Genomic DNA, 26,617 nt, shown 5'->3' with positions numbered 1-26,617 from the left:
GCTATGATTATGCTACTGCACTCCAGAAGGAGACCCTTTCTCTACAATAAATAAATGTGCACTTAGAGGAATGACTGTATCATGGAAGAAACTCAATAAACAGTATAAAATGCATCTTAGTAAATTTCTAGCCTATGTATGCTCTGACAGGATTTATGTTACATATGATTCATTCAGGCACTGGTGTTCAGAATGAAAGTGTGATGATAATTTAATCAGAGCTGCAAAGGTGTGTTCTAAATACTGCATAAACCTAATCATCTTTGTCTCCACCTTTCTGAGTGCTCTGAATACCCATAAAGAGGTGGGTGTGGTCTTCACAGATTCTTATAAAAGGACACAGAAGAGACAAGCTCAGTTTTCTCTGAAGGAGAAGGACTGCACTTAGAACTGCATTTTGGCGACCTCTGAAATTCAGTACTGCAGTGAATGAGCTTCTGACCTTGAGGTGAACTTACCAAAATTATTTTTGGAAAAATCGTTGTGGGAACCATTAAAAGAACTCCGGGGTGAGTGAAACACATTGATAAAATTATATCATCTTTCCTTTACACAATAATAAATTAAAGTGTTAAAAATATCTCATTATCTTAAATCTACACAATGATACCATTTGTAACTCATGTTCTTACTATAGATTTTATGAATTATAAGGATACTAATTGGTATTTTGTGCTTTCTATGATTGTTTAATATAGTTCTGAAAAACTTAAAATATCTAGTGTTTGCTGCAACAGATATGTATTCATAATGAATATATGGAGTTGATACATATATGTACACATAGGTGTGTGTCTATATGTATGTAATGAGTGTATTAATATTGTCAAATTGAATTGAGAAGACATTAATGAATGATGAAGTTATTTGCTTTCATAACATTCAGGTTTTAGACATGACTTTAAATTAGTAAGGTAATGATGAGCGATGCAAAATAGCGAAACTAAAACAATGAGAAAGCTCCCCAAAATATCCTACTTTAGAAATCAAAACACAATTTTTCGAACAAGTAAATTTATAAGACCTAATTTGGTATGTGATTGTGATTGTCATCTCACTTGAGTCTCAATCTTATTAAACTGTGAAAAATTTCTTAAAATGTCTTAGATGAGTTCTGGAAAATATTTGCAATTCTAAGATTTTTCACTGCTTTCACTTAAATTCAGAAGTGATATCAAACTAGCAGCTTTATGCTGCTTTATGCTAAAGGATTTAAAATTGCCAAAACAAAGATTATAGTTTTTAAATTAGTCAGGGTTCTCCAGACAGAACCATAGGATGTATACATATATGTGTGCAGATACATTCATGGGCCATTTGAGTCAGCCACAAACCACATATGGTGGTCCCATAAGATTATAATACCAATATGTTTACTGTACCTTTTCTGTATTCAATTATGTTTAGATACACAAATAGTTATCATTGTGTTACAGTTGCCTACAGTATGCAGTACAGAACATATTGTACAGGTTTGTAGCCTATTGTAGGAACAATAGGCTATAGTGTATACCATAGGTGTAGTAGGCTATACCATCTAGATTTGTGTGGTATATTCTATCATATTAAAACAATGAAACCGCCTGGCTGGGCACTGTGGCGCGTGCCTATAATCCCAGCACTTTGGAAAGCCAAGGCAGGCAGATCACTTGAGGCCAGAAGTTCAAGTGCAGCCTGGCCAAGATGGCAAAACCCCATCTCTACTAAAAAAATACAAAAATTAGCCAGGCCTAGTGTCACGTTCCTGTAATCCCAGGTACTTGGGAACCTGATGCAGGAGAATCGCTCTGAACCTGGAGGCGGAGGTTACAGTGAGCCGAGATCACGCCACTGCATTTCAGCCTGCGTGACAGAAGGATACTCTGTCTCAAAAAAAAAAAAAAAAAAAAAAACTAAAAACACCTGACAATTTCTCAGAACATACATCTGTCCACAAGCTATACATGATTCTACGTGGGACAGAATTCATTAGGAAAATTAATTTGCTTGATTATGGAGTCTAGAGAGTTCCAATATAGGCTGTCTCTAAGCTGGTGTCCTGAGAATACCGGTATCCTGGCTAAGCTCAAGTCTGAAAGCTTCAGAACAAGTTTCAGGAGAGAGACGGAGGAAGTTGCCTTTTTTCTGCCTTTTTCTTTATATCTGAGGTGTCAGCTGATTGGATGGTGCCCACACACGTTGAGAGATGAGGCTCCCACTCAGCTCACCAACTCACATGTCTCTCTCCTCTAGAAACACCTTCACACACTCACCCACAAACAATGCTTCACTAGTTCCCTAGGTGTTGGTTAATCCAGTCAGACTGATACCTAAAATTCACCATCACACTATGGAAATATAATTACACCTCTCTGAGTTTAACAAAAACCTCCTATATGTTAGTTCAGAGCTTGCACAGCCCTAGGGGAAGTTAATTTAATCCGCAAGAAAATAAAAAGACCCAATATCTTTAATAATTTTTCTTTTCCCTACTAGTGAAACTTGATTGGTTTAATTGCAGTCTTTTTCTTTATTTGGTTGGTTGGCTTTTTTTAAATTTTGTTTTGATTTGGGTCTTTGTTTTTAATTTAATTTAATTTTAAGTCCTGGGATAACTGCAGGACTTGCAGGCTTGTTATGTAGGTAAACTTGTGCCATGGTGGTTTACTGCCCGGCTTTTGTGACTCTCTATAAAAATATGTCATAGAACCATCTTGTCATATTTCTTTGGCCATCTTCTCATATTTCTTTGGCCCGGGTAGTTTTTTCCCTCCCACTCTTTCACAGTCATTCATCAGTTATTGAAAGAAGAATAGGGACAACTATGATTTATTCTGACCACTTAGAATCAAAACCCAATTTCCAGATCTATGTTCAGAAAATGGATAGTTGAATAGGTTTGTATTATGCTAAAGACAGGAACTAGGAGTAGAAGGGACTGTGAGTCCTCTAGTTAGTAATATCTGTTATAAAGCCAGGAGACTCCCTCTAAGTGTAAATTTTTAAGTTTGTAACAGAAGAAATAGTTTGTTGTACTTTAATGAACACTGTCAAGAGAAGAAAATATAACTATCACATATCTCCACATGTTTAGAAGCTTTTCATCAACCCAGGCCCCAAAATGACATGTTTCTCTTTGTTCCTCAGAAACATGAATTCTGGAATCTTACAGGTCTTTCAGAGGGAACTCATCTGCCCCATGTGCATGAACTACTTCATAGACCCGGTCACCATAGACTGTGGGCACAGCTTTTGCAGGCCTTGTTTCTACCTCAACTGGCAAGACATCCCATTTCTTGTCCAGTGCTCTGAATGCACAAAGTCAGCAGAGCAGATAAACCTCAAAACCAACATTCATTTGAAGAAGATGGCTTCTCTTGCCAGAAAAGTCAGTCTCTGGCTATTCCTGAGCTCTGAGGAGCAAATGTGTGGCACTCACAGGGAGACAAAGAAGATATTCTGTGAAGTGGACAGGAGCCTGCTCTGTTTGCTGTGCTCCAGCTCTCAGGAGCACCGGTATCACAGACACCGTCCCATTGAGTGGGCTGCTGAGGAACACCGGGTAAGTGATAGCTCTGAAGATCGATTTCTGTAAAGGAAGCATAAAATTCCTGTGGGTCTATTTTCTTGGAGATTGGATAAAGCCAACTCTGAGTCCCTTTAAGCAGCTCTGTTTGGGCTTTCTTAGCTTCCAACCTCTGGGCTTTGACAAACATGAAGGGAAACAAAGGAAATGCCATTTACTAGGGGCTTATTTGTCTCTCATTCTGGGCCCACTCCCTACGTCATGGTCTGCACTGGTGCTTCAATTTATGGCTCTTTTGCAGGAGAAGCTTTTACAGAAAATGCAGTCTTTGTGGGAAAAAGCTTGTGAAAATCACAGAAACCTGAATGTGGAAACCACCAGAACCAGATGCTGGAAGGTTAGTCCTGTACTACTCTACCTTCTCCAGGAACTTATGGTGGGCAAATGGGTGACTCTTAAAATAGGAACTTGATATCAAACTGTAATGTTTCTGGGATTCAGTTAAAAAAAAAAAAAAAGGGCGAGAGAAAACATTGAGAAAAAGTGGCCTCATTTTTATATAGAATAGTATGCCTGTTAGGTAGGATTTCTAAGAAAACTACTGATGTCACCCAAAGCATGCTGGTTTGTTTCATACAAACCTATAGTTATACACCAACAGATCCAAGAAACTGGGCCATCTCAAAGCATTCTATATTTGCTGGTTGGATCAATGCTAGGCAAAAGGGTTATTTGGCAGTCATGGAATGCTCAACTGAAACTTCGGAGTGTCGGTCAGCATTAATCTGAATGCTAGTGTGCAAGTAGTATTTGGAATTGCATGGAAAATTTGAGGCAGAAAAAGTGACGGGGCAAATCTAGGGAAACCATGAAATTAAGAATCTCAACTAATTAATATTGAATAATACATAACATACGATGAGAAAAGCGGTGAGAAATACGGATTTGTGTCTTGAGGGAGACATGTAAACATGCCAGAAATATGGGAACTAGTATCTAAATATAAGGAGAACTCTGAGGACTTCAGAAAAACATTAAAATAATTTTCTCTTTGTGGATGTATATTTTGAGGGTATGATAGCTAAGATTAGTTTGTTGAAAAGTATTTCATGAGAACCTAGTCTATGTTGAATTTTAAATTAGAAAATATACTAGTAAAGAAGAAAGGAAGCACCTTTGTCCTCACAAATCATACAATCCAAATAAGAGAGTCAAATGGTCAATACACAAATATATGCAATACATGATGTATTTGAGTGTGGTAGGTTTTTGTTGGAGAATAATCAAGCAGGGAAGTAGAAAAGGACAATAGAGGCCAGAAACTGGAGATTAGTGTTTGAGTTTTAAATAGGGTGGTCAGAAAAAAGACTCACTGAAAAATTCAAATTGAAACAAAGTTTTGAAGAGGAGGGGGAACACAAATGTGTGTGTGGATATACATGTGGACCATGAGTGTGTATATGTATGTATGTGTGTGTGGTTGTGTGTATATATGTATGTATGTATGTATGTGTGTGTGTTTGTATACATATATATGTAATTCTAGTTGGAGAGAATAGCATATGAAGTAATTTTGAGTTTGTGTATATTTGGAGGCCGGAGGAACCACAAAGAAGTCTATGTTTCAGACTGGGATGACTTAGAAAAAGAATAGAAGGAAATGAATTCAGGGAGACAAAGATGGCCAAATCATAAATGCAGCCTTATTAGGATAGGTTTTGCTGAGCGAAATGCACTTAGCTGGACATGCTAGTCTAAGGTCATTTTCATATAATGAGTTTAAGCAACTTGTTGCATATCTCAGAAATAGAAATAATTGTTTCCTTTCTAGTAACTATAGCCCTATACTCCAACTCTCAAGCATGAACTGTTCTTACTTTGCCATAAATATGGGTTGGAATAGAGAAATTCAAATTGTGTTTTTTTATTTTCAACGATCTTAGAAAACACATTATCTTGAATAAATTCAATGTAATTGGTCAGATACAGCTATGTTGATCTTTATGCAGAACAAAGGAAAGGAACAAAATTTGTAGATTCTAAGAACTGGCAAGACAGAGGTTTGAACTATTGGACGTTCGAGAGACAAAAGGAATCAGTGAGATTTAATAGGAGATGGATATATACATTTCTCTTTTGACTAACCCATTATCACTGCAGGATTATGTGAATTTAAGGCTAGAAGCAATTAGAGCTGAGTATCAGAAGATGCCTGCATTTCATCATGAAGAAGAAAAACAGAATTTGGAGATGCTGAAAAAGAAGGGGAAAGAAATTTTTCATCGACTTCATTTAAGTAAAGCCAAAATGGCTCATAGGATGGAGATTTTAAGAGGAATGTATGAGGAGCTGAATGAAATGTGCCATAAACCAGATGTGGAGCTACTTCAGGTACAAACTCACAATGTGGTTTCAGGTTTTTGAATATTCACATGTATAAGTATTTTCCTCATGGCTGAAATCCATCTCCCTACTTTTATTTCCATGATGTGTTTCCAAAAACACATTCACATAACTAATGCTACTTTGTTGGGAGAGTATAGCCCCACTAAGGGATTCTACCAGGCCAAAGTTTCCTCCTACTTTATCCACCAGCCACAAAACTTTGTGGAATGGTCAAGGTAACAGCCCCAAGAAATATTCCCCATCTAATTCAATAATACACTTTGGGTTGTTAAACATGTATAGAATAGTGAGTGATTCATTTACATTTAGGTTAATTTGTAAACATGGCAAGATCAGAAGTTTTGGGAATCTAGGTTTGCATTAACATTATTTTGGGGTCCACTCATTTGGATAACACGTTCAGTTAAAGATGACTGAGTAGGTTTTTCATGGTTACCACAGAGCATAGACCTTCTGGGCCTCTTCTCCCTTCACTTGTTTAGAGAATGTCTTAAAGACTCAGACTTTCCCAGGACGTTAATTAATAACAATACAACTGACTGGGTTTTTCATTACAGAAGAAATAGAAAATACTTTCCAGAAGAGAAGATGGTAGGGAAATAATATCTTCAGAAACTGAGTACAAATCTCACACTGAACTTAGTGAAAGATGCATCTTGTAAAATGCACTAAATCTTTCTTCTTTTTTTTTTCAGGCTTTTGGAGACATATTACACAGGTGAGTGTGTACCTAGATTTTAGCATATGTTCTTTAAGATTCCACGACTATCAAAGCAGGCTCTATTAAAGTCATGGCATAAATAATTAAGATATTGATACCACTTTTTTTTGCGTCTACTTTCGTTCCCACACCTTAAAAGACAAGGCCACGAAGTAAATAAATGAATACAAGAAGAGTGAACTAAAACAAACAATTTGATTCCTGATTTTTTTTTTTTTTTTTTTTTTTTTTTTGAGATGGTGTCTGGCTCTGTCGCCCAGGCTAGAGTGCAATGGCGCGATCTCGGCTCACTGCAAGCTCCGCCTCCTGGGTTCACACCATTCCCCTGCCTCAGCCTCCCGAGTACCCGGGACTACAGGCGCCTGCCACCACACCCGGCTAATTTTTTGTATTTTTAGTAGAGACTGGGTTTCACCATGTTAGCCAGGATGGTCTCTATCTCCTGACCCCGTGATCCGCCCGCCTCGGCCTCCCAAAGTGCTGGGATTACAGGCGTGAACCACCGCACCCGGCCCGATTTTGTTTTATTGCTTGAAAGCCTGCACAGGAGAAAGATAAGAGTTTTGTTTTGTGGATGGTGAGAAAGTCACCAGAGGAAGCAGGAGAGAAGAGGAGGAAGTATTTTAGCAGTGAAAAAGTGTTGATGTTTTGTTTTTTATACATATATACATATCAGTTAACAGTTCTGAAAAATAGATTGAAAAAAACTGTGGAGTGTTAGAACTGTCTAAGTCTCTAGGGAAGTTCTTTGCTAAAAGGGGAGAGAACAAGTTTCCATTCTTTATCTTGAGAAGGAAGCAGTGGATGCATCAGTCTCCCCAGAACCCCGCTATTTCAGACAAAGATGTCAGGGGAGTCTGCCAAGAAGTGGAACTCAGAATTTCGTTTCTAAATATTCTCAAGGCCATAAAGCTAAGGAACCTTACACATTTGGAGCCAAAAAAAAAAAAAAAAAAAAAAGGAGGATCAGATTGAATTCTGGCTTAGATTCTTCCATCATGCTTTAAAATTTAGAAACTGTAAAGAATTAATTTGCAAAAGGAAGGAATAATTTTTGAATTATCAAATGTGTAGATTCAAAGGATTCTCATGAAATGTCTTTTATATACAAATAGTGATTTTTATTTATTTTATGGCTGTAGATGTTGTAACTGCAGGTTTTTCCTTGCAGGAGTGAGTCCGTGCTGCTGCACATGCCCCAGCCTCTGAATCCAGAGCTCAGTGCAGGGCCCATCACTGGACTGAGGGACAGGCTCAACCAATTCCGAGGTAAGTCTCCACCCACAGGCAGCACTCCCACTATCTAAATATTATTATTGTTAGGATCACATAGGTAATATTTCATATTTTATCAAATATTTTACTTCTTTTAAGACATAAGTGAACAATATAACCATGCAACCCTTTGGTATCCGTGTCTGTATTTACAGTCAGATTTATAGCATTAAGCTTGAAAGATAGTGAAAAAGAAATACTTTCTGGCATAATATGTACTGAGTTATATAACAGGAAAAAGGAGTAGTGTAGAAAATTTAAAAAAGGAGCAAATGAAATAATGCTCAGAATGGTGAATTATTTAATGTTAAATACAAAATTGTACATTTCTTTAGTGTATTCATTTGAACTGCTAAGAACCGTTCTTTGGGGGAATATAGTTTTCTGGAGATTCTTGGGGGTTTTGTATTTTTTTAATGTGTATATATTATTCATATATTGCAAACATTTGAATTAATAGGTAAAGCTAAAAGAAAGAAATCATTTTGTGAATATAAGTAAAATTACAAATGAAAATAGGTTCAGTTTAATTGCAATATGAAGAGCTACATGTTAAGTCTAAAATCCAGCTTCAGCCCAGAGCTAGCATGGAGGACCGCAGAGAGACTGGTCAAAGATTTTGCAGAGATCTGCTTTAAATGATCACTTATAACATGTAAATATGGGTTTTTATCCAGATATCTAGAGCAGTTCTTAAGTGAAAATCTTCACATTCACATTCTTTCCAAAATGATAGCACTAGTTTTTAAGAATAAGAAACATTTCTAAATAATGATCTTGATAACAGCATTGCATTTAGGGCATACAATGTGTAAATTTTACTTTGAAAATTGGATTGAAAGAAGTTGGTCTCACATTTGGCTCTCAATATGTAAGTTTTCAAAAAAAACATAATATCTGTGGTTAGGGTTTTGTTTGTCTTGTATATAATATTAACCATCTCTATACTTTACTAGAAGTTACAAGCAAAACTTTTTATGACTTTACATTTGCTGGTAAAGTAACTTCTTGATAGAACAATTATTTTTTTCTTATTTACACGTCTATGCATGTTTTCTTTTTTTTTTTTGCAGTGCATATTACTCTGCATCATGAAGAAGCCAACAGTGATACCTTTCTATATGAAATTTTGAGAAGCATGTGTATTGGATGTGACCATCAAGATGTACCCTATTTCACTGCAACACCTAGAAGTTTTCTTGCATGGGGTGCTCAGACTTTCACCTCGGGCAAATATTACTGGGAGGTCCATGTAGGGGACTCCTGGAATTGGGCTTTTGGTGTCTGTAATATGTATTGGAAAGAGAAGAATCAGAATGAGAAGATAGATGGAGAGGAGGGACTCTTTCTTCTTGGATGTGTTAAGAATGACATTCAATGCAGTCTCTTTACCACCTCCCCACTTATGCTGCAATATATCCCAAAACCTACCAGCCGAGTAGGATTATTCCTGGATTGTGAGGCTAAGACTGTGAGCTTTGTTGATGTTAATCAAAGCTCCCTAATATACACCATCCCTAATTGCTCTTTCTCACCTCCTCTCAGGCCTATCTTTTGCTGTATTCACTTCTGACCAGAGACAAATCAGAAATGTGTTCACATGCTATGGGAACCCCTTTATCCCAGGAAGTCCTCTTCCTTGTGCCTTAACATACAGGACAAATAGGCTCTATTTTACATCTTGAATTGCCTTCTAATGTTATCAAAACTCATTTATTGTGTTACTATTAAATATGCTGAAAACGCTAAAAGTATACGTATTGGTTCTTTATTAAATAATTTTTGAAAAATCATTATTCATGATCATGGCATACAGTATATTCTCTTTTTCTTCTTTATTTCTGACTGTCACTGAGTGAAATAATAGATGACAGACATGTCTGAATGAAGTAAAAATCAATGGAAGACAGTCGGGATCTTTTGCTTCATGCAAAAAACTTGGAGTGAAGTCTCAATGATAACTGGGAAATGTTTTTCTTCCTCTTTATCTAACTATATTACACTTATCCATCAGGTTTCATTGTATTAATCTATCCTTTGAGGTCATATTATTTGACCTTCTATGCTGGGCTTTATTTTGCAATTCTCACCACAGATATAAATAATCCTTCATTATTAGTGTGCTCGTCTACATTGAAATACACAATTGATCAGACCAATGCTGGATTAATTGAATTTTTTTAAAAAAGTAACTAAATATTGACTCCTACCTCAAACCATACACAGTCATTTCCAGATAGATTGAAGTCCTGAAAGGAAGGGGAACCTGATACAATATTCTCATAAGGATTTCTTAACCAGGGCACAAATTAATAATTAAAACAATTAGTTCATTTATATTGATAATGATGACTTCTGTGTTTCAAAAAACATTATGCAAACTAGTAGTGGAGAAAGATATTCACCCCAACATACATAAAGTAAAATATAATGCATGTATATGACGAATACTTAAATTGTAATAAATAAAAGACAGTGAACTCAACAGAAGATTGGCTAAAATATCTGAACAGACACTTTACAGAATTGGATACATAAATAACTAGCCAAATATAAAAAAGTGCTCACTTTCATTAGTCTTACAAAAGTAAGAATTAATCCACCAGTTGTACCACAGGCCCTCATAAAAAAATACCAAAATTTAAAGACACACAATATTGTGTGTTGTCAAAGATACAGAATAAATGAAATTTATTCATGGCTGGAGAGATGTAAATGGAAATCCCTTTTGGGAAACTGACTATTAGCATTTCTTATGGGCTAGATATTCTAATTCTAAAATATAGTCAACTGATTGCCTACATATACTTCAACATACACAATATTGTTCACTGCATCAATTTTTATAGTAGCTCCAAATTAGACCCAAAATATTCTTCAACTGTAGAATAGCTAAATAAATTTGGTGTATTTATGCAAAATAATCCTATAAAACAATAAATACCTCACGGAATGCAACAAAGCTGATGAATCTCAGAAACAAGTTAATAAACATATGCCAATTTAAACGATAAAATTGAAGTTAAGAAAAGACTTTTCCATGTATATAATATATTGGTAATTGTAAGCTCTTTATGGGTTCCATAATTACATGAACGCTGTGGAATTATAACTTTTAAGACCCAAAATATCAAATAATGCATAAGGTAGCAGAGTAAAATAGGAGCCCAGGAATGGTGGCACACACCTCCAATCCCACCACTTGGGGAGACCAAGGTGTGAGAATGGCTTGTGGCCAGGAGTTCCAGACCAGTGGAGGCAACATAGTGAGACCTCATGTCTACTAAACATTCCTTTAGAAATCAGCCTGGCATGATGGCACATGCTATAGTCCCAGCTACTCAGGGGGCTGATGCAGCAGGATGGCTCGTGCCCAGAAGGTCCAGGCTGCAGTGAGCCATGGTGGTGCCCTGCAGTCCAGCCTGTGACAGAATGAAAGTCTGTCTCATAATAAAACGAACTATAATTACTTGATATAACACAAACCGATATATTATAAATGCGCTAATTAAAGATATTTTAAATATTGATTTATTTAAAATAACTGAGAAAGCTGGGATAGCTACATGTTTGCTTAGACCAGACAAAAGTGCCTTGGGAAGTAAGTTTAAAGTATTTTTATTAGAGTAAGTGAGGATGAAGTGCTTTATGACAAATGTGATACACACCAGAATCTGCTATGAATAGTCTCATGTCTAGAGGATTTGCGGATATCTAGGTAAGCAGTAATTATTGGGTGCCTGAAGCCTAGCAGATGCATATTCAGTGTGTCTTCTCTGGAGATGTCTTCTCTGGAAAGTTTGACTTTTTTTTTTATTATACTTTAAGTTCTAGGGTACATGTGCACAACGTGCAGGTTAGTTACATATGTATACATGTGCCATGTTGGTGTGCTGCACCCATTAACTCCTCATTTACATTAGGTATATCTCCCAATGCTATCCCTCCCCCTCCTCCCACCCCATAACAGGCCCCTATGTGTGATGTTCCCCTTCCTGTGTCCAAGTGATCTCACTGTTCAATTCCCACCTATGAGTGAGAATATGCACTGTTCGTTTTTTCGTCCTTGTGATAGTTTGCTGAGAATGATGGTTTCCAGCTTCATCCATGTCCCTACAAAGGACACGAGCTCATCCTTTTTTATAGCTGCATAGTATTCCATGTTGTATATGTGCCACATTTTCTTAATCCAGTCTCTCATTTTTGGACATTTCGGTTGGTTCCAAGTCTTTGCTATCGTGAATAGTGCCACAATAAACATACGTGTGCATGTGTTTTTATAGCAGCATGATTCATAATCCTTTGGGTATATACCCAGTAATGAGATGGCTGGATCAAATGGTATTTCTAGTTCTAGATCCCTGAGGAATCGCCACACTGTCTTCTACAATGGTTGAACTAGTTTACAGTCCCACCAACAGTGTAAAAGTGTTCCTACTTCTCCACATCCTCTCCAGCACCTGTTGTTTCCTGACTTTTTAATGAGCGCCAATCTAACTGGTGTGAGATGGTATCTCATTGTGGTTTTGATTTGCTATGTGTGCTAGCCTGCACCCACTCAAGAGCAATCAAGGTGGAATGCGGACAAATTTGTAAGCACTCCCCAAGCTAACCACTGATTCATCAATAAAGAGCCTTTAGCCCTACTGGCTGAAGAGCTAAAGCACAAATTCTGAGTGAACACTGGGTGAACAATAAATTATTCTGTTCCAGGGAGTGATTGCTAGAAGCTAGACTTAAAAATAAAATCACAATCATCTCCGGTGATCTGGAAGATTGACCATGCACTGTCATTGCAGTAACCAGAGAGAGGATCTCTGAGCTGTTAGTCCACTGAATGTGGGACATAATTGTCAACTTGCTGATCTGTGAAAACAGTCTCCACGCCACACACACATTGAATGGTAAAGGATAAAAATCTAACTAACTAGGAAGGCTTAGCCACAACTTTCGAAATACAGATTTAGGTAGAAATAGAGATAAATAGATACAAAGATTGCTGAGTTTCATGTTTAGCTGAATTCATAGTAAATATTTATCATCATGAATAGGTTCATCTCAGAAGCCAAAAGCATAGCTACTCTCAGATGAAGGTTGCATATATATATACATATATATGTGTGTGCATATATATAATATACATATATATTTCCAAGCAGTCATTCATATGTATATTTTTCAATTAGTAAGCTAATTTTCCAAGCACTATTTTTCATATATATATATAGTCCCAGCACTTTTAGAGGCTGAGGTGGGACGATCACTTGAGCCAGGAGTTGGAGAGAAGCCTGGGCAATAGGGTGAGACCCTCTCTCTCCAACAACAGCAACAACAAAATTACTCAGGCATGACAGTTCAGCCTGTATCCAGCTATTTGGGAGGCTGAGGTTGGAGGACTGCTTGATCTGGGGAGGTCGACCCTGCAGTGAGGCGTGATCTTACCACTGCACTCCAACCTGGGCGACAGAGTGAGAGCCTGTCTCAAAAACAAAACTAAACAAAACAAAAACAAAAAGCTGACTGTGTTTATCCATTCTTCCTTATTGCTCTAATAGCTGTATTCTAATATACAATGAGATTATATACAAGATGAGGATGGTTAAAACAGTATAATGCTATTAAAATATAAATGACTATAGAATTGTTATGTTTCCATTACCCTTGTCTTTGGAATACAGATCCTGTCACCTTAGTAGTCAGCATAGTACCCAATAGGTAGTTTTTAAAAAATATATCATAATCATTTATTAATGTGGAGAAGATCCTTCCAAAGACAACTCCAATGTCCTTGTCACACAGAGGCAGCAGTGGTCAGGAGCTCTGCTGACCAATGCTTTTGGTGCCTGTTTAAAAGGAAGACATTCTGGAAAAAAGTCAGGAAACTTCATAAAATAAACAACAAGAACAACAAACACCTTTTCTTCCAGAATAAGTATTTTCTGACACTCACACCTTCAGGCTGTTGCCCCTGTTGGAAGTGAGAGAATGACTAGTTTCTGGCAGTGTGACACCATGAGCATGCTCCTAGGCTAATGGAGCAGACGGAAGAGCTCCCTCCAAGAGAGGCTCCCTGCAGCCCTCCCCTTTTTTCTTCTGAAAATGTGTGTCTTTCTTTTCAAGCCACGACTTAAAGTCTTATTTTGTTCCTACTCTTAGAAACAGTCAAAAAGAGCCCCATACCGTACCGGCCATTTAATGAATCAATGTAATTTTAACACAGAGGGATAGTAAAGCATTATTTGTCTCTCTGGCCTTGGTTCCTTTTCCGCATACTGCAATCATTCAACTACATCTTACACTCTACCATGTCCACGACACTGCTTATGACTAGTGACTAGAAGACTGAACATCATTTGTGCCCACGTGCAGATAGGGAGAATGTTGTCTGGTCACATTACCACTTTAGTGGAAGGCACTCTTTTAAAATTCATCAGCCAGGTCTGCTATTATAAACACTGGGTCAAAACCGTGGTTGACTTCAAAGTGTTCTCAGAAAGTTTGATAATACACTATTAAAAGACGGTTTTCCATCTGAAAACCTGACTGGTGGCAACCTTCAATTGGCCCCTGCATTTCCTCTGAGCTGAAGCAGCCAAGAGATGGAATCGTTTGCATGAGGAGTTCTTACTGCCACTACAGTTGTTAGAAAATATGGAATGATCCCTCTGCCCTCCAGGTGATTGAAAGCTATGCAAAACAAGGTTGTTTCTTACTGAGTGCAAGGAAGTAATGGGTAAGAAAACTTTTAAGGCATAAATAATACAAAAGGGCACACATTTTTAGGACACATTCACATGACATTATACTGCAAAAAAAATAAAGAATGATTTTCTCTGATTTGAATTAAGATCCTTCACACAGTTCACTCCCAGGCCTGTTTTGTGCAGTTGGTTACAGGCTTGAAGTCAGAAGATGACTGGTTGTTTGCACATCCTCCGGTTTCCTGGGGCTGCTGGAGGACCCCTGAGGGGCTGTCCAAAGGAACACCAGGCGGAGGCCATGTTGTCTTTTCAGCACCGTCCTCTGAGATAGGTGGCAAAATAAGAGGATTCCAATGTAAATTGTTGCTGTCTGTTTCTGAATAGACACAGCTGTCTCCTCTGCTGAACTCCTCTGGATTTTCTGTGCGATCACAGCTGACATCGTTTCTATTATCCTGACAGCACTTTTTTCCTCCTCTGTAATAACACACTTTGTGGATGAACCAAGATCACCAAAAACTGCCACAGATACTGTTACAGGGCCACTCAAAATAATACCAACGCTATTGTTGGCAAGGGATTGGTAGAAACCCAAAAGAGAGGAGTTAAGAGAAAGAATTGTCAAAGTCCCCTGATGGATCTGTATATGTTCCATGTTTCTATCCTACTTTTTTCCATTATGCAACCATGAGCTATGAGTGGTCACAGGTTTGGCAGAACAATGTAGTTCTGCAGGTCCACCATGTTTCTGGACGGTAGAGAGTGGCTCCGAAGTAAAATAAGGCGCCAAGTCTGAACTCATGGAAGAGCAGAGAATCATGACAGTAACATACAGCAGTGTCCATATGGGTCCAAGATTCACATGCAGAGTGCCAGATTACAGAAGCAGGCAAGGCACGCTTCCAGAGCAAAACCCAGGCCTTGGTTCACTTTCCAAGGTACTACAATTCAGGGTAATCAGACACATTCCTTAACCTTGACTCCTTACTGCTTACTAAAGACTTTGATCAGTCTTCATGCTGTCCATAGGGAGTCTCCAAAACTCAGAGTAACAGTTGGCTTACATCTTCAGTGATTCAATTTTGCAAGGTGTATATGATTGTGCTTCGGGGGGAAAGCAGAGAAGCCACTTTCTGTACTTACAACGGAGTTCACTTCAGTGCTACAAACATCACCGCAGCCCTGCTTGTAATAAAGTCCAGACTAGCAATCTGCCTTTGGGTTGAGCTGTACTCCTACAAGATAAGCTGTTAAGTCATGCCTTGATTTTAGATCTCTCGGCCGAGCAGGCTAAGCATCCGGAGTTCCTGTGGGGCAGCCGGCTGGGAAAGCCACCCTCAGGTCCTTCCCTCCGACGCCACGACGGCTACTATGGAAGCGGCTATGGTGGCAGCGGCTGCGATCCGAAGGGGCCCCTCCATGCACCACGCAGGGCAGAGGACGGCGCGGTGTCTTGCAGGCCAGGACGCAGGCGCTGGGTAGGTCCGGCAGGCGCTGGGTCCTGGTTCTTCTGGCACCTTGACTCTGGAGCCGGGCATCAGGGCTCTGGATATGGGACCTGGGGCGCGCCCCCGCGGCAGCGCTCCTCCAGGGGGAGGGGAGTGGACATGTAACCGGGCGGGTTCAGGGCTGCCCGGAGCATGCCAGGAGCAAGAGGAGGGATCCTGTGAGAGACAAGCGAGGCCAGCTGTAGAGGCCGCCTCCCATAAGTAGTTTTTTAAACCCATCCCTCTCCCTCCACTCACAAGTAGACCACAGAGTCTATTTTGCCCATACTGATGTCTCTGTGTGTTCAATGCTTAGCACCCAATTATAAGTGAGAACATAACAACATTTAATTTTCTGATCCTGCATTAATTTGCTTAGGATTACAACCTCCAGCTCCATTCCCATTGCTGTAAGAGAGTTGGTGTGCCCAGAGTAAAGTCCTTCATTTAAGCTCCCGTTCACAATTACACTGACTCCATTGAGAACCTTATGGTGAAGGTGGGAACAGCCACTGCTGAGACCGACATGGCTCAGTAAACCTCCATGAACACTTCCATTTATCTCATTTGCTCCTGAGAGAGTGGTGTATTACATCATCTGCCCATTAATATCTGATCCTTGATAGAGGTATCCTGGAGGGTCATATTTCTGTATGATATTCTGCTGGCGATTCTTCCACAGGCACATTTCAATGAAAACCATAAGAATGAGGCCCAAGACACCCAGCATACAGCCAAGGATCACATAGAACAGGTCACTGCTTCTGTCAGGGCTGGTTGCTGGCCTCACATTTCCTTCACTTCCTGAGGAATTCAGACGGGTACTCAAGTCTTTCGGATACTCAGAAGCTCCAGGAACGCATTTTACTTTAGTCTCGCAGATCATCATACTGCTAAACTCACTTTCTTCTCCTTCACTGAAGCACTGCATTTTAATGCCATAGGAAGTTTCTGACAGCAGATGGCCAATCATGTGCCACTCCTTTGAACCTTCTGTAACATCCCTCTTATAAACATTGTCATTGTCATTATCTGTGGGTCGGTAATAGAGATAAAAGAATGGAAGCGTTATTATTTCACGGAATGTATGTCCGCTTTAGCACAATCTGAGTAATGCTGACAGCCTCTGTGTACACAATGTGAGGTCCATTATTGGACAGTTGGAAAAACGTTTGGGGAACCCAGTCACCAGATAAGGATGAGACGCTGAACTCTGAAAACTCTCTTCATAATGGTTGATAGCAACGACCCTAAATTTGTATGTTGAACCTGGTTCTATACTACAAACTTCCACAGAAATTTTGGAAGGAAGGATATCTTCAGCTGCCACCAGCCAGTCACTGGTCCTCATCAATTTGTGTTTGACCTTGAAGGCAGGGATTGAAGAATTCCCATCTGCCCAAGGAATTCAAGTGACATAGACCAACCTCTCTGACACAGCGGAGATAATCAGGTGATTTGGTGCCTCTGGAGCACCACTGTGCCTAGATGAATCTGTAAGCACCACTCCAAAATTGTTGTTTGAAGCTTCTGAAACAACAGGATACTCGGGGGTGCCTGTGGGTTGAGAGGATGCCTGGGTGTTTTTTGATGACGCTGTTTTTTCTTTGCTGGTTCAGAAGGTAAGCATGGCAGGTTGATTTTCACCTGCAACACCTCTTGCTACCATCAAGAGTTCATAAAGACTAGATGGCTCTATTTCAGCTAAATGAAGCTCACTTTCACCTCCTGGGATTCAAACCCTGTGCCAACTTCCCACCACACCAACTTCATACTCCAGATTTTGATACTTCACAAAATAGGCATTGATGGGCAGTCCACTTTCCTTGCCTGCCCTCCACACCAGGTTGTATGTATCTGCTATGGGGGTCTGTAGGGTTTCAATTTGATGGGGACCTCAGGAACAGAGATGCCACCAGCATTTTTCTCTGATGGTGATTCCACTGCACTGAGATGTACTTTCTCTGCAAATGAGCTGAATAATCCACTTTCTGAACCATCTCTTATTTTTTTCATTATTCTGAGTAACATCAAAAAGTGCAACTGTTTCTGCTTTTGTTTGTTTCAAAAGGAACAACCATGAGAGGTGGTTCTGCCTGCATGGTACCATGTTCATTTGTAGCTTCGCAGATGTATTTCTCCACATGCTCCTGCATCACAGCCTGAGTATGGAGAGAGCTCAAGCCAGCTTGGGACATGATGAAATAGGCAGGGTCTAGGTCCAAGATTCCAGGTCTTGATAAGTGTGACTTTTGGGATTTAGATCTAAGGACTTAAGACAGATGGCTGGTTATCAATCCGTGGATGTCATACCAACAAATGACCGGACCCAGCAGCCTGGTAGCATTGTAGGACAGGGTAAACAAAGTCTCCATCTACCACTTTTATGCTTGCTGGTGCCATAATTATAACTTGCTTGAATCCATTGCCTTTTTCTATTTCAAGTCTTCCAGTAGACTGCATAAATCCAGCCTCATTATCTGCTAAACACTGATGTAGCCTAGTATCTTGCATAATAACCCCACTGAATTTCAGTCAATTTCCTGCAGTTCGATGTCTTGAGGAAGGATGATTAGGCTGTGAATTATGAAACCAGTTATGGTTGGCAGGTGGGTTCCTACAAACATCAGAGATAAAGTGTACTGTGGAAAATAGAGACACTATCTGATCCTGTAGTCCCTTAGAGTAGGAGCGTGTTCAAGTACATTAACCATGTATGCCACATATTTTACATCTCCAGAGTTGTTTCCCACCATGCAGGAATTGTTTCCAGAGTCCACTGGGTCAATGCTATCTATGGCAAGATGAGAACACAACCTTCTCCAGTTGCTTCCCAGGGCAATATCCTGCCTGTTCTTTAGCCAACACACTTGAGGAGCCAGGACCCCACTAAACACACACTCCAAAGTTACAGGGCTATGTGAATGAACAGCTAATACCTGTGAACGAGCAGGGAAAGAATGCCAAAATCATCTGAAGAAAGGTGACTCACAAGGAGCTTTTGGCCAATGGGTTCAACTCTTAATTCATGTGTCTCTGGATTATAAGCTGCACATTTGTGTGATCCCTTGTCCTCTGAGGATACATTCAAAATCTAAAGATGTTCTTGTGGAGGGATTAAGTAATTCTTTGTGGAATGCTTCAGCCACTTCCCCTGGATTTTGGTGCACACCTCAGCTTTGGGGTTACTCTCTGGTACCCTGCAGCCAATGAAACCAGCACCTTTATTATTTTGCTGTAATAAAATGCTTTGTGGATGAATCAAAATCACCAAGAACTGCTGTGGATACTGTTACAGGGCCACTTACAACAACACTGACCTATTGTTGAGAATGCATTGGTAGTAACCCAAAAGGGAGGAGTTAAGAGAAAAAAATTGTCAAAGTCCCCTGATGAATCTTAATATATTCCATGTTTCTATTCTATTTTTTCCATTATGCGACCTTGAGATGTGAGTGGTCACAGGTTTAGCAGAACAATGTAGTTCTACAGGTCCACTAAGTTTCTGGACGGCAGAGGGTAGCTCAAAAGTGAAATAAGGTGCCATGTCTGAACTCCCAAAAGAGCAGAGAATCGTAAGAGTAACAGACGGTGGTGTCCATAACGGGCCAAGATCTGGATGCAGAGCGCCAGATTACAGAAGCAGGCAGGACAGGCTTCCAGAGCAAAACCCAAGCCTTGGTTCGTTTTCCAAAATACTGTGGTCCAGGGTAAGCAAACACATTCTTTAACCTTGACTCCTTCCTGCTTACTAAAGACTTTGATCAGGGACCGTCTTCATGCTGTCCACAGGACGTCTCCCAAAATGAGAGTAACAGCTGACTTACATCTTCAGTGATTCAAGTCTGCAAGGTGAATACACTTGTGCTTGGGACGGAAAGCAGAGAAGCCACTTTCTGTTCTTAGGGTGGAACTCACTTCAGTGCTAAAAGCACATCATAGCAGTTCTGCTTGCAATGAAGTCCAAACTAACAATCTGCCTTTGGGTTGAGCTTTTCTCTTACAAAATAAGCTGTTAAGTCGTGCCTTAATTTTAGGTCTCTCCACGGCGCTGGCTAAGCATCTAGAGCTCCTGTGTGGCAGCCAGCTGGGAAAGCCACCCCTGTGTCATGCCCTCCGGCGTGAGGCAGCGGCTGTGGTGGCAGCTGTGATCTGAAGGGGCCCCTTCAGTCCCGGCACAGGGCAGAGGAGGGTGTGGTGCCTCGCATGCCAGGGCAGAGGCTCTGGGTTGGGCGAGTGGGCCGCGAGGTCGCAGGTCTCCTTGCACTGTGTGACCTCAACTGGGAACTAGGGCTCAGGGGTGGGTAACTGGGTTGGGGGTGGGGTGCGGAGTGACAGGATCCATCCCTGTGGCAATGCTACTCTAAATGGAGGCCTACGTACAGGTAACCAGGTGGTCACAAGGCCCAACAGGAGCAGGAGAGGAGCAGGAGGAGGAGCGATCCCAGAGACAGACAGGCAAGGCAGGCTGTAGAGACTGCCCCCAGTCGGTATTTTTTCAAGCCATCCCTCTCCTGCCACCCTCAAGTAGTCCACAGAGTCTATTTTTCCCATATTGATGTCTATGTGTGTTCAATATTTAGCTCCCCATGTAAGTGAGAACATACAGCATTTGGCTTTCTCTCCTGCATGAATTTGCTTAGGATTAAGGCCTCCAGCTCCACCCACATTGTTGTAAAGGACATGATTTCATTCTTTTTATGGCTGTATAGTATTCCATGGTGTATATGTACCATATTTTATTTATACAGTCTACCATTGATGGACTCCTGGGTTGATTATGTCTTTGCTATTTTGAATAGTGCAGCCATGAACATAGGAGAGTATGTGTCTTTTTGTTAGAACGATGAATTTTCTTTTGAGTATGTACTCAGTAATGAGATAATTGTATCAAAAGGTAGCTCCGTGTTAAGTTCTTTGAGAAATCTCCAGACTGTTTTCCATAGTGGGTGCACTAATTTACATTTCTTGCTGTATCTTTAGTTCACAAAATTTCTACTAGACTCAGCTCAGGGTTGCAGCCCTGACTGCAGCAGGTGCTGGGGCTTCCCTAAGTAGATACTGTGCACAGGTAAAGAGAGAGCTCAGATCCCGGGGTTGTGAGAAGAGAAGCAGAGGAAGGAGTTAAGGAGAGGGCCACATTTGGATGCCCTGAGGAGGGATGACAGGCAGATGTAAGGAAGGTGGTACTGTGCTAGTCACTGGTGACATCCTCCTAGTTCCAAAATCTCCTGGAAAGCAGGAAGCCTCACAATTCCCAAGCATGCTGCAGTTCTGGAGGGCACAGGGCTACTATTCTTCCCAGCTTGACTCTCTTTTCTCCCAATACACATGGGACTCTGAAGCCAGGAGTCAGAACGAATTATCTTCCACCCACACAACGTTTAAACCTTTGATTTATGATTGAATTACACACACACACACACACACATGGGCAGGCACACACATACATCTGTCTCTGTAATAAAACGTCCTTAGCTAATGCTAGACAGATCTGTGATCTGTAATTATCTCTACCCTTTTGGGCAACAAGAATAATGAATTGATTGACAAAATTGATTGACTCCTGGAAAGTAGTGTAAAAATGTAGTATATATGTAAGACACATGGTGTCTTCCCCCTGTGACATTAGCAGCAACATTCCCCTAGAATATTACAAATAATATCAGAGGGGGTGTACACACATAATGTACATACCTTGTAAAATTAGGAGTAGCATCTCCCTAAGATATTATTAATAGTATCACAGAATGTGTACACACATGGCTTATACCCCATATGATGTTAGGAGTTACATCCTTTTAGTATGTTAGGAATAATACCACAAAATTGTTCACACATGGATAACGGCATATGTAATATCAGGATTAACATGCCTCGAAAATATTACAAATAACATCACAGGGGGTGTGCACACATAACGTATATGCCCTGTGACATTAGGAGTACATTTCCCTGACACATTACAAGTAATATCAGAGAGTGTACACCTTCTGTGACATTTCGAGTAATGTCCCCTGGATAGTACGAATAATATCATAGGGTGTACATCCCCTGTGACCTGAGGAGCAACATCTTTCTTGGATAATGCAAATAATATCACAAAATATACAGCCCCTGTGACATTAGGAGTAACATCCACCTAGGATATTACGAATAATATCACAGGAAGTATACCCCGTGTGACAGTAGGAGTAACCTCCCCCAAGGATATAACGAACAAATGCAGAGGATGTACATGTGTTGTGACATTAGCAGTAACATCCATTTAGGATATTATGAAAATTATCACACTGTGAACACCCCCTGTGACATTAGGAGTAACATCCCCCTACAATATTGGGAACAATATCACATGGTGTACATTCCCTGTGACATTAGAGGTAACATTTCTTTAGGGTATTATGAATAATGTTACAAGATGTACAGCCCCTGTGATATTAGGAGTAACATTTCCATAAAATATCGCGAATAATATCACTGCGTGTACACCACGGGTGACATTAGGAGTAACAGCCCCCAAAACTATTAGGAATAACTTCACAGGGTGTACACCGTCTGTGACATTAGGAGTAACATCTTTCTAAAATATTATGAATAATATCGCAAAAGATACACCCCATGTGACATTAGAAGTAACATCCACCTAGGATATTATGAATAATATCACAGGGAGTACACCCCCTGTGACATAAGAAGTAACATCGCCCTAAGATATAAGAAATAATATCAGATTGTGTACACGTGTTGTGACATCAGTAGTAACATCCCTTTAGGATATTACTAATATTATCAGAGTGTGAACACCTTCTGTGACATTAGGAGTAACATCACCCTACAATATTGAGAATAATACTACACGGTATACACTGCCTGTGACATTAGTAGTGATATTTCTTTAGGATATTACGAATAATATGACAGGGTGTACGGCCCCTGTGATATTAGGAGTAACATATCCAAAAAACCTTACAAATAAAATCACTGTTTGTACACCACGTGTGACATTAGGAGTAACATCTTCCTTGGATATTACGAATGAGATCACACGGTTGACACCCTATGTGATTTTAAAATTAAAATCCCCCAGGAATATTACTAATAATAACACAGGGTGTACTCCCTTGTGACGTTAGGAGTAACATCCTCCCAGGATATTACGAATAATATCAGAAGGTGTACACACATTGTGACATTAGTAGTAATATCGCACGAGTAAAGTGTGAATAATATCACAGGGTATACACACCTGTGACATTAGGAGTAACATCCCCCTGGAATATTCTGAATAATATCACAGGGTTTACACCTCCTGTGACTTTAGGAGTATCATCTCGCTAAAATATTACGTGAATAATTGTAAACTTACGAGCATCTCACTAAGATATTATGAATAATATCACAGAATGTGTACACACATGGCGTATACCCCATGTGATGTTAGGAGTTACATCCTTCCAGTATGTTAGGAATAATACCACAAAGGTGTTCACACATAGTTAACAACATATGTAATATTAGGATTAACATCCCTGGAGAATATCACAAAGAACATCACAGGGGCTGTGCACACATGATGTACATGCCCTTTGACATTACAAGTACATTTCCCTGACACATTTCCAGTAATATCACAGCATTTACACCTTTTGTGACATTTGGAGTAACATCCCCTAGGATAGTACGAATAATATCACAGGGTGTACATCCCCTGTGACCTGAGGAGTAATATCTTTCTAGATTACATGAATAGTATCACAATGTGTACACCCCGTGTGTCATTAAAAGTAAAATTCCCCTAGGATATTATGAAAAATAACACAGGGAGTACACCCCGTGTGACATTAGAAGTAACATCCCCCGAGGATATAACGAATAATATCAGAGAATGTACATGCATTGGGACACCAGTAGTAATATCTCTTTCGGATAATACGAATAATATCAAAGGGTGTACATGCATTGTGAAATTAGTAGTGAACTCCCGCTAGGATATTACAAATTTTATGACAGGGTGTATATGCCCTGTGACATTCAGAGTAACGTTTTCCTAGAATATTACAAAGAATATTAAAGGGTGTACAGGACCTGTGATTTACAAGTAACATTTCCATAGAATATTACACTGTGTGTACACCCCGTGTGACATTAGGAGTAACATCCCATAAAACTATAACGAATAATTTCACAAGGTGTACACGCTCTGCAACATTAAAAGTAACATTTCCCTAGAATATTACGATAATATCACAGAGTGTACACCCCCTGTGATATAGGGAGTAACATCTTGTAAGGATTATACAAGTAATTTGATAAGGTGGACAAACCCTGTGACACAAGGAGAAACATCCCTCTAGGACATTACAAATAATATTAAAGGGAACACACCCCATGTGACAATAAAGGTAACCTCCCCTTAGGATATTACGAATAATACCACAAAGAGTACACACACTGTGACATTATTATTAATGTCCCACTAGGGTATTGTGAATAATATCACAGTGTGTACAGTCCTGTGACATCAGGATGAACATTCCCCTACAATATTACGAATAATGTAGCAGGGTATACACCCCCTGTGATTTTGGTAGTGCCATCCTCCTAGAATATGGAAAATAATGTCCCAGGGTGTTAACGAAGAGTGGCAGTAGAGGTAAAATCCTAGTAGTGGAGTAATATCACCCCTCCTCTCCCCCCAGGATATTACGATCCACGGTGGACACACAGCGTGTTTACGTTATTGTGAGTAATATCTTCTCCGCCTCTGGAGATTACCAACTGTCATAGAAGGGTGTACATCCTCTGCACTATTTGCAGTAATGGCATCCTCTTGACCCTGGATATTGACAACAATATCAGGAGAGGATGATATTACTCCCAATATCACAGAGGGTGTACACCCCGCCTGTCATATTATTCCTACTATCCAGAATAAGAGAGAATGATATTACTCGCAATAGTGCCGGGGTGTACAACCCCCTTGTGATATTGTTCCTAATATCCAGGGAGGGAGAGCATGATATTAATAACTCCCAATATCGCTATGGGTGTACACCCACCCTGTGATTTGCTCCTAATATCCAGGGGGTAGAGTATGACATTGCTCCCAGAGTTTTTTTGGAGAGTGTTTCTACCCCCAGCGGCATTGGGGGTAGTATCATCCTCTCCCACGTTGAAATTAGGAACAATATCACAGGGGGCGTGTACACACCCTGTGATATTGAAAGTAATATCATCCTCTTTTCTCCTGGATCGTGGGACCAATATCAATGGGAAGCGTACGCTTTCTGCAATATTGGGAGTAATGTCATCCTCTCCGCCTTTGAATATTAAGGGCAATGTCGCAGGGCGGGTGTACACTCTCTGTGATATTGGCAATGTTATCCTCTCCCCAAACTGCATATTAGGAAAAATAACACAGAGTGGGTGTACACCTTCTGCGATATGAGTAGTAATATCATCTTCTCCCCTTCTGGATATTAGGAACAATATCACTCGGGAGTGTACACTTTCTTCGAGATTGAGAGTAATATCATCCTCTCCGCCTTTGAATATTAAGAGAAATATCACAGGGGGGATGTACAGCCCCTGAGATTTTGGGAGTAATATCGGGCTCTTTCCCTCCATGGATATTAGGAAAATATCTCACGGTGGGTTTACACCTCCTGCTATATGGGGAGTCATATCCTCTCTTTTCCTGGATATTAGGGACAATATCACATGGTGGGTGTACACAGCCTGCGATATTGCTGTAATATCATCCTCTCGCCCTCCGGGTATTAGGAACAATATCACAGAAGGGGCGTACACTCCCTGTGATATTGGGAGTAATATCATTTTCTCCTTCCATGAATATTAGGAGCAATGTCCCTGGGTGGATGTACACCCACTGTTACATTGGGAGTAATGTCATACTCTACCCCCTGGATATTAGAAGCAATATCACAGGGTGGGTGTACACCCATAGCGATATTGGGAGTTATTAATATCATGCTCTCCCTCGCTGGATACTAGGAACAATATCACAAGGGGGTTGTACACCCCGGCACTATTGCGAGTAATATCATTCTCTCTTATTCTGGATAGTAGGAATAATATGACAGGCGGGGTGTACACCCTCTGTGATATTGGGAGTAATATCATCCTCTCCCAACGTGGATATTAGGAACGATATCACAAGGGGGGCTGTACAAGTCTTTGATATTGGTAGTAATATCATCCTCTCCCCCTTGCATATAAGAAACAGTGTGATAGGCGGGGTGGACACACCCTGCGATATGGGGAGTAATATCACCCTCCTCTCCACACCTGGATATCATGACCCACGGTGGACACACAGCGTGTTTACGATATTGTGAGTAATATCATGCCCCCTCTAGAAATTATAAACAATATCACAGATTGGTGTACACCCTCTGAACTATAGGGAGTGATAACATCCTCTCCACCCCTGAATATTAGGAACAATATCAAAGAAGTGTTTATATCCCCTGTGATATTGGGAGTAATACCATCCTCT

General features: G+C 40.1%; 1 protein-coding gene and 1 pseudogene across 1 annotated transcript; one reads left to right on the top strand and one right to left on the bottom strand.

Annotated features, from left to right (window-relative positions):
• Positions 1-3,130: 3,130 nt before the first annotated feature.
• On the top strand, positions 3,131-9,480 carry LOC129136345 (tripartite motif-containing protein 49C). Its single transcript, XM_054661751.2, has 6 exons — positions 3,131-3,541; positions 3,807-3,902; positions 5,666-5,896; positions 6,607-6,629; positions 7,804-7,901; positions 8,981-9,480. Exons 1-6 carry the CDS (start codon positions 3,131-3,133, stop codon positions 9,478-9,480), a joined length of 1,359 nt encoding a protein of 452 aa, XP_054517726.1.
• A 5,289-nt stretch (positions 9,481-14,769) lies between these two features.
• Positions 14,770-26,063, bottom strand: LOC112204791 (cell adhesion molecule-related/down-regulated by oncogenes-like; annotated as a pseudogene).
• Positions 26,064-26,617: the final 554 nt, after the last annotated feature.

The sequence above is a fragment of the Pan troglodytes genome, chromosome 9 (assembly GCF_028858775.2).
Source record: "Pan troglodytes isolate AG18354 chromosome 9, NHGRI_mPanTro3-v2.0_pri, whole genome shotgun sequence".
NCBI lineage: Eukaryota > Metazoa > Chordata > Mammalia > Primates > Hominidae > Pan > Pan troglodytes.
This window is presented reverse-complemented; position numbering and strand designations above follow the sequence as displayed.

Bases quoted from the DNA above. Each gene is read 5' to 3' on its own strand.
- LOC129136345 (XM_054661751.2), top strand. From the start codon at position 3,131: ATGAATTCTGGAATCTTACAGGTCTTTCAGAGGGAACTCATCTGCCCC. The intron at 3,542-3,806 runs GTAAGTGATAGC...GCTCTTTTGCAG, and splicing joins GGGCTGCTGAGGAACACCGG to GAGAAGCTTTTACAGAAAAT. The intron at 7,902-8,980 runs GTAAGTCTCCAC...TTTTTTTTGCAG, and splicing joins CAGGCTCAACCAATTCCGAG to TGCATATTACTCTGCATCAT.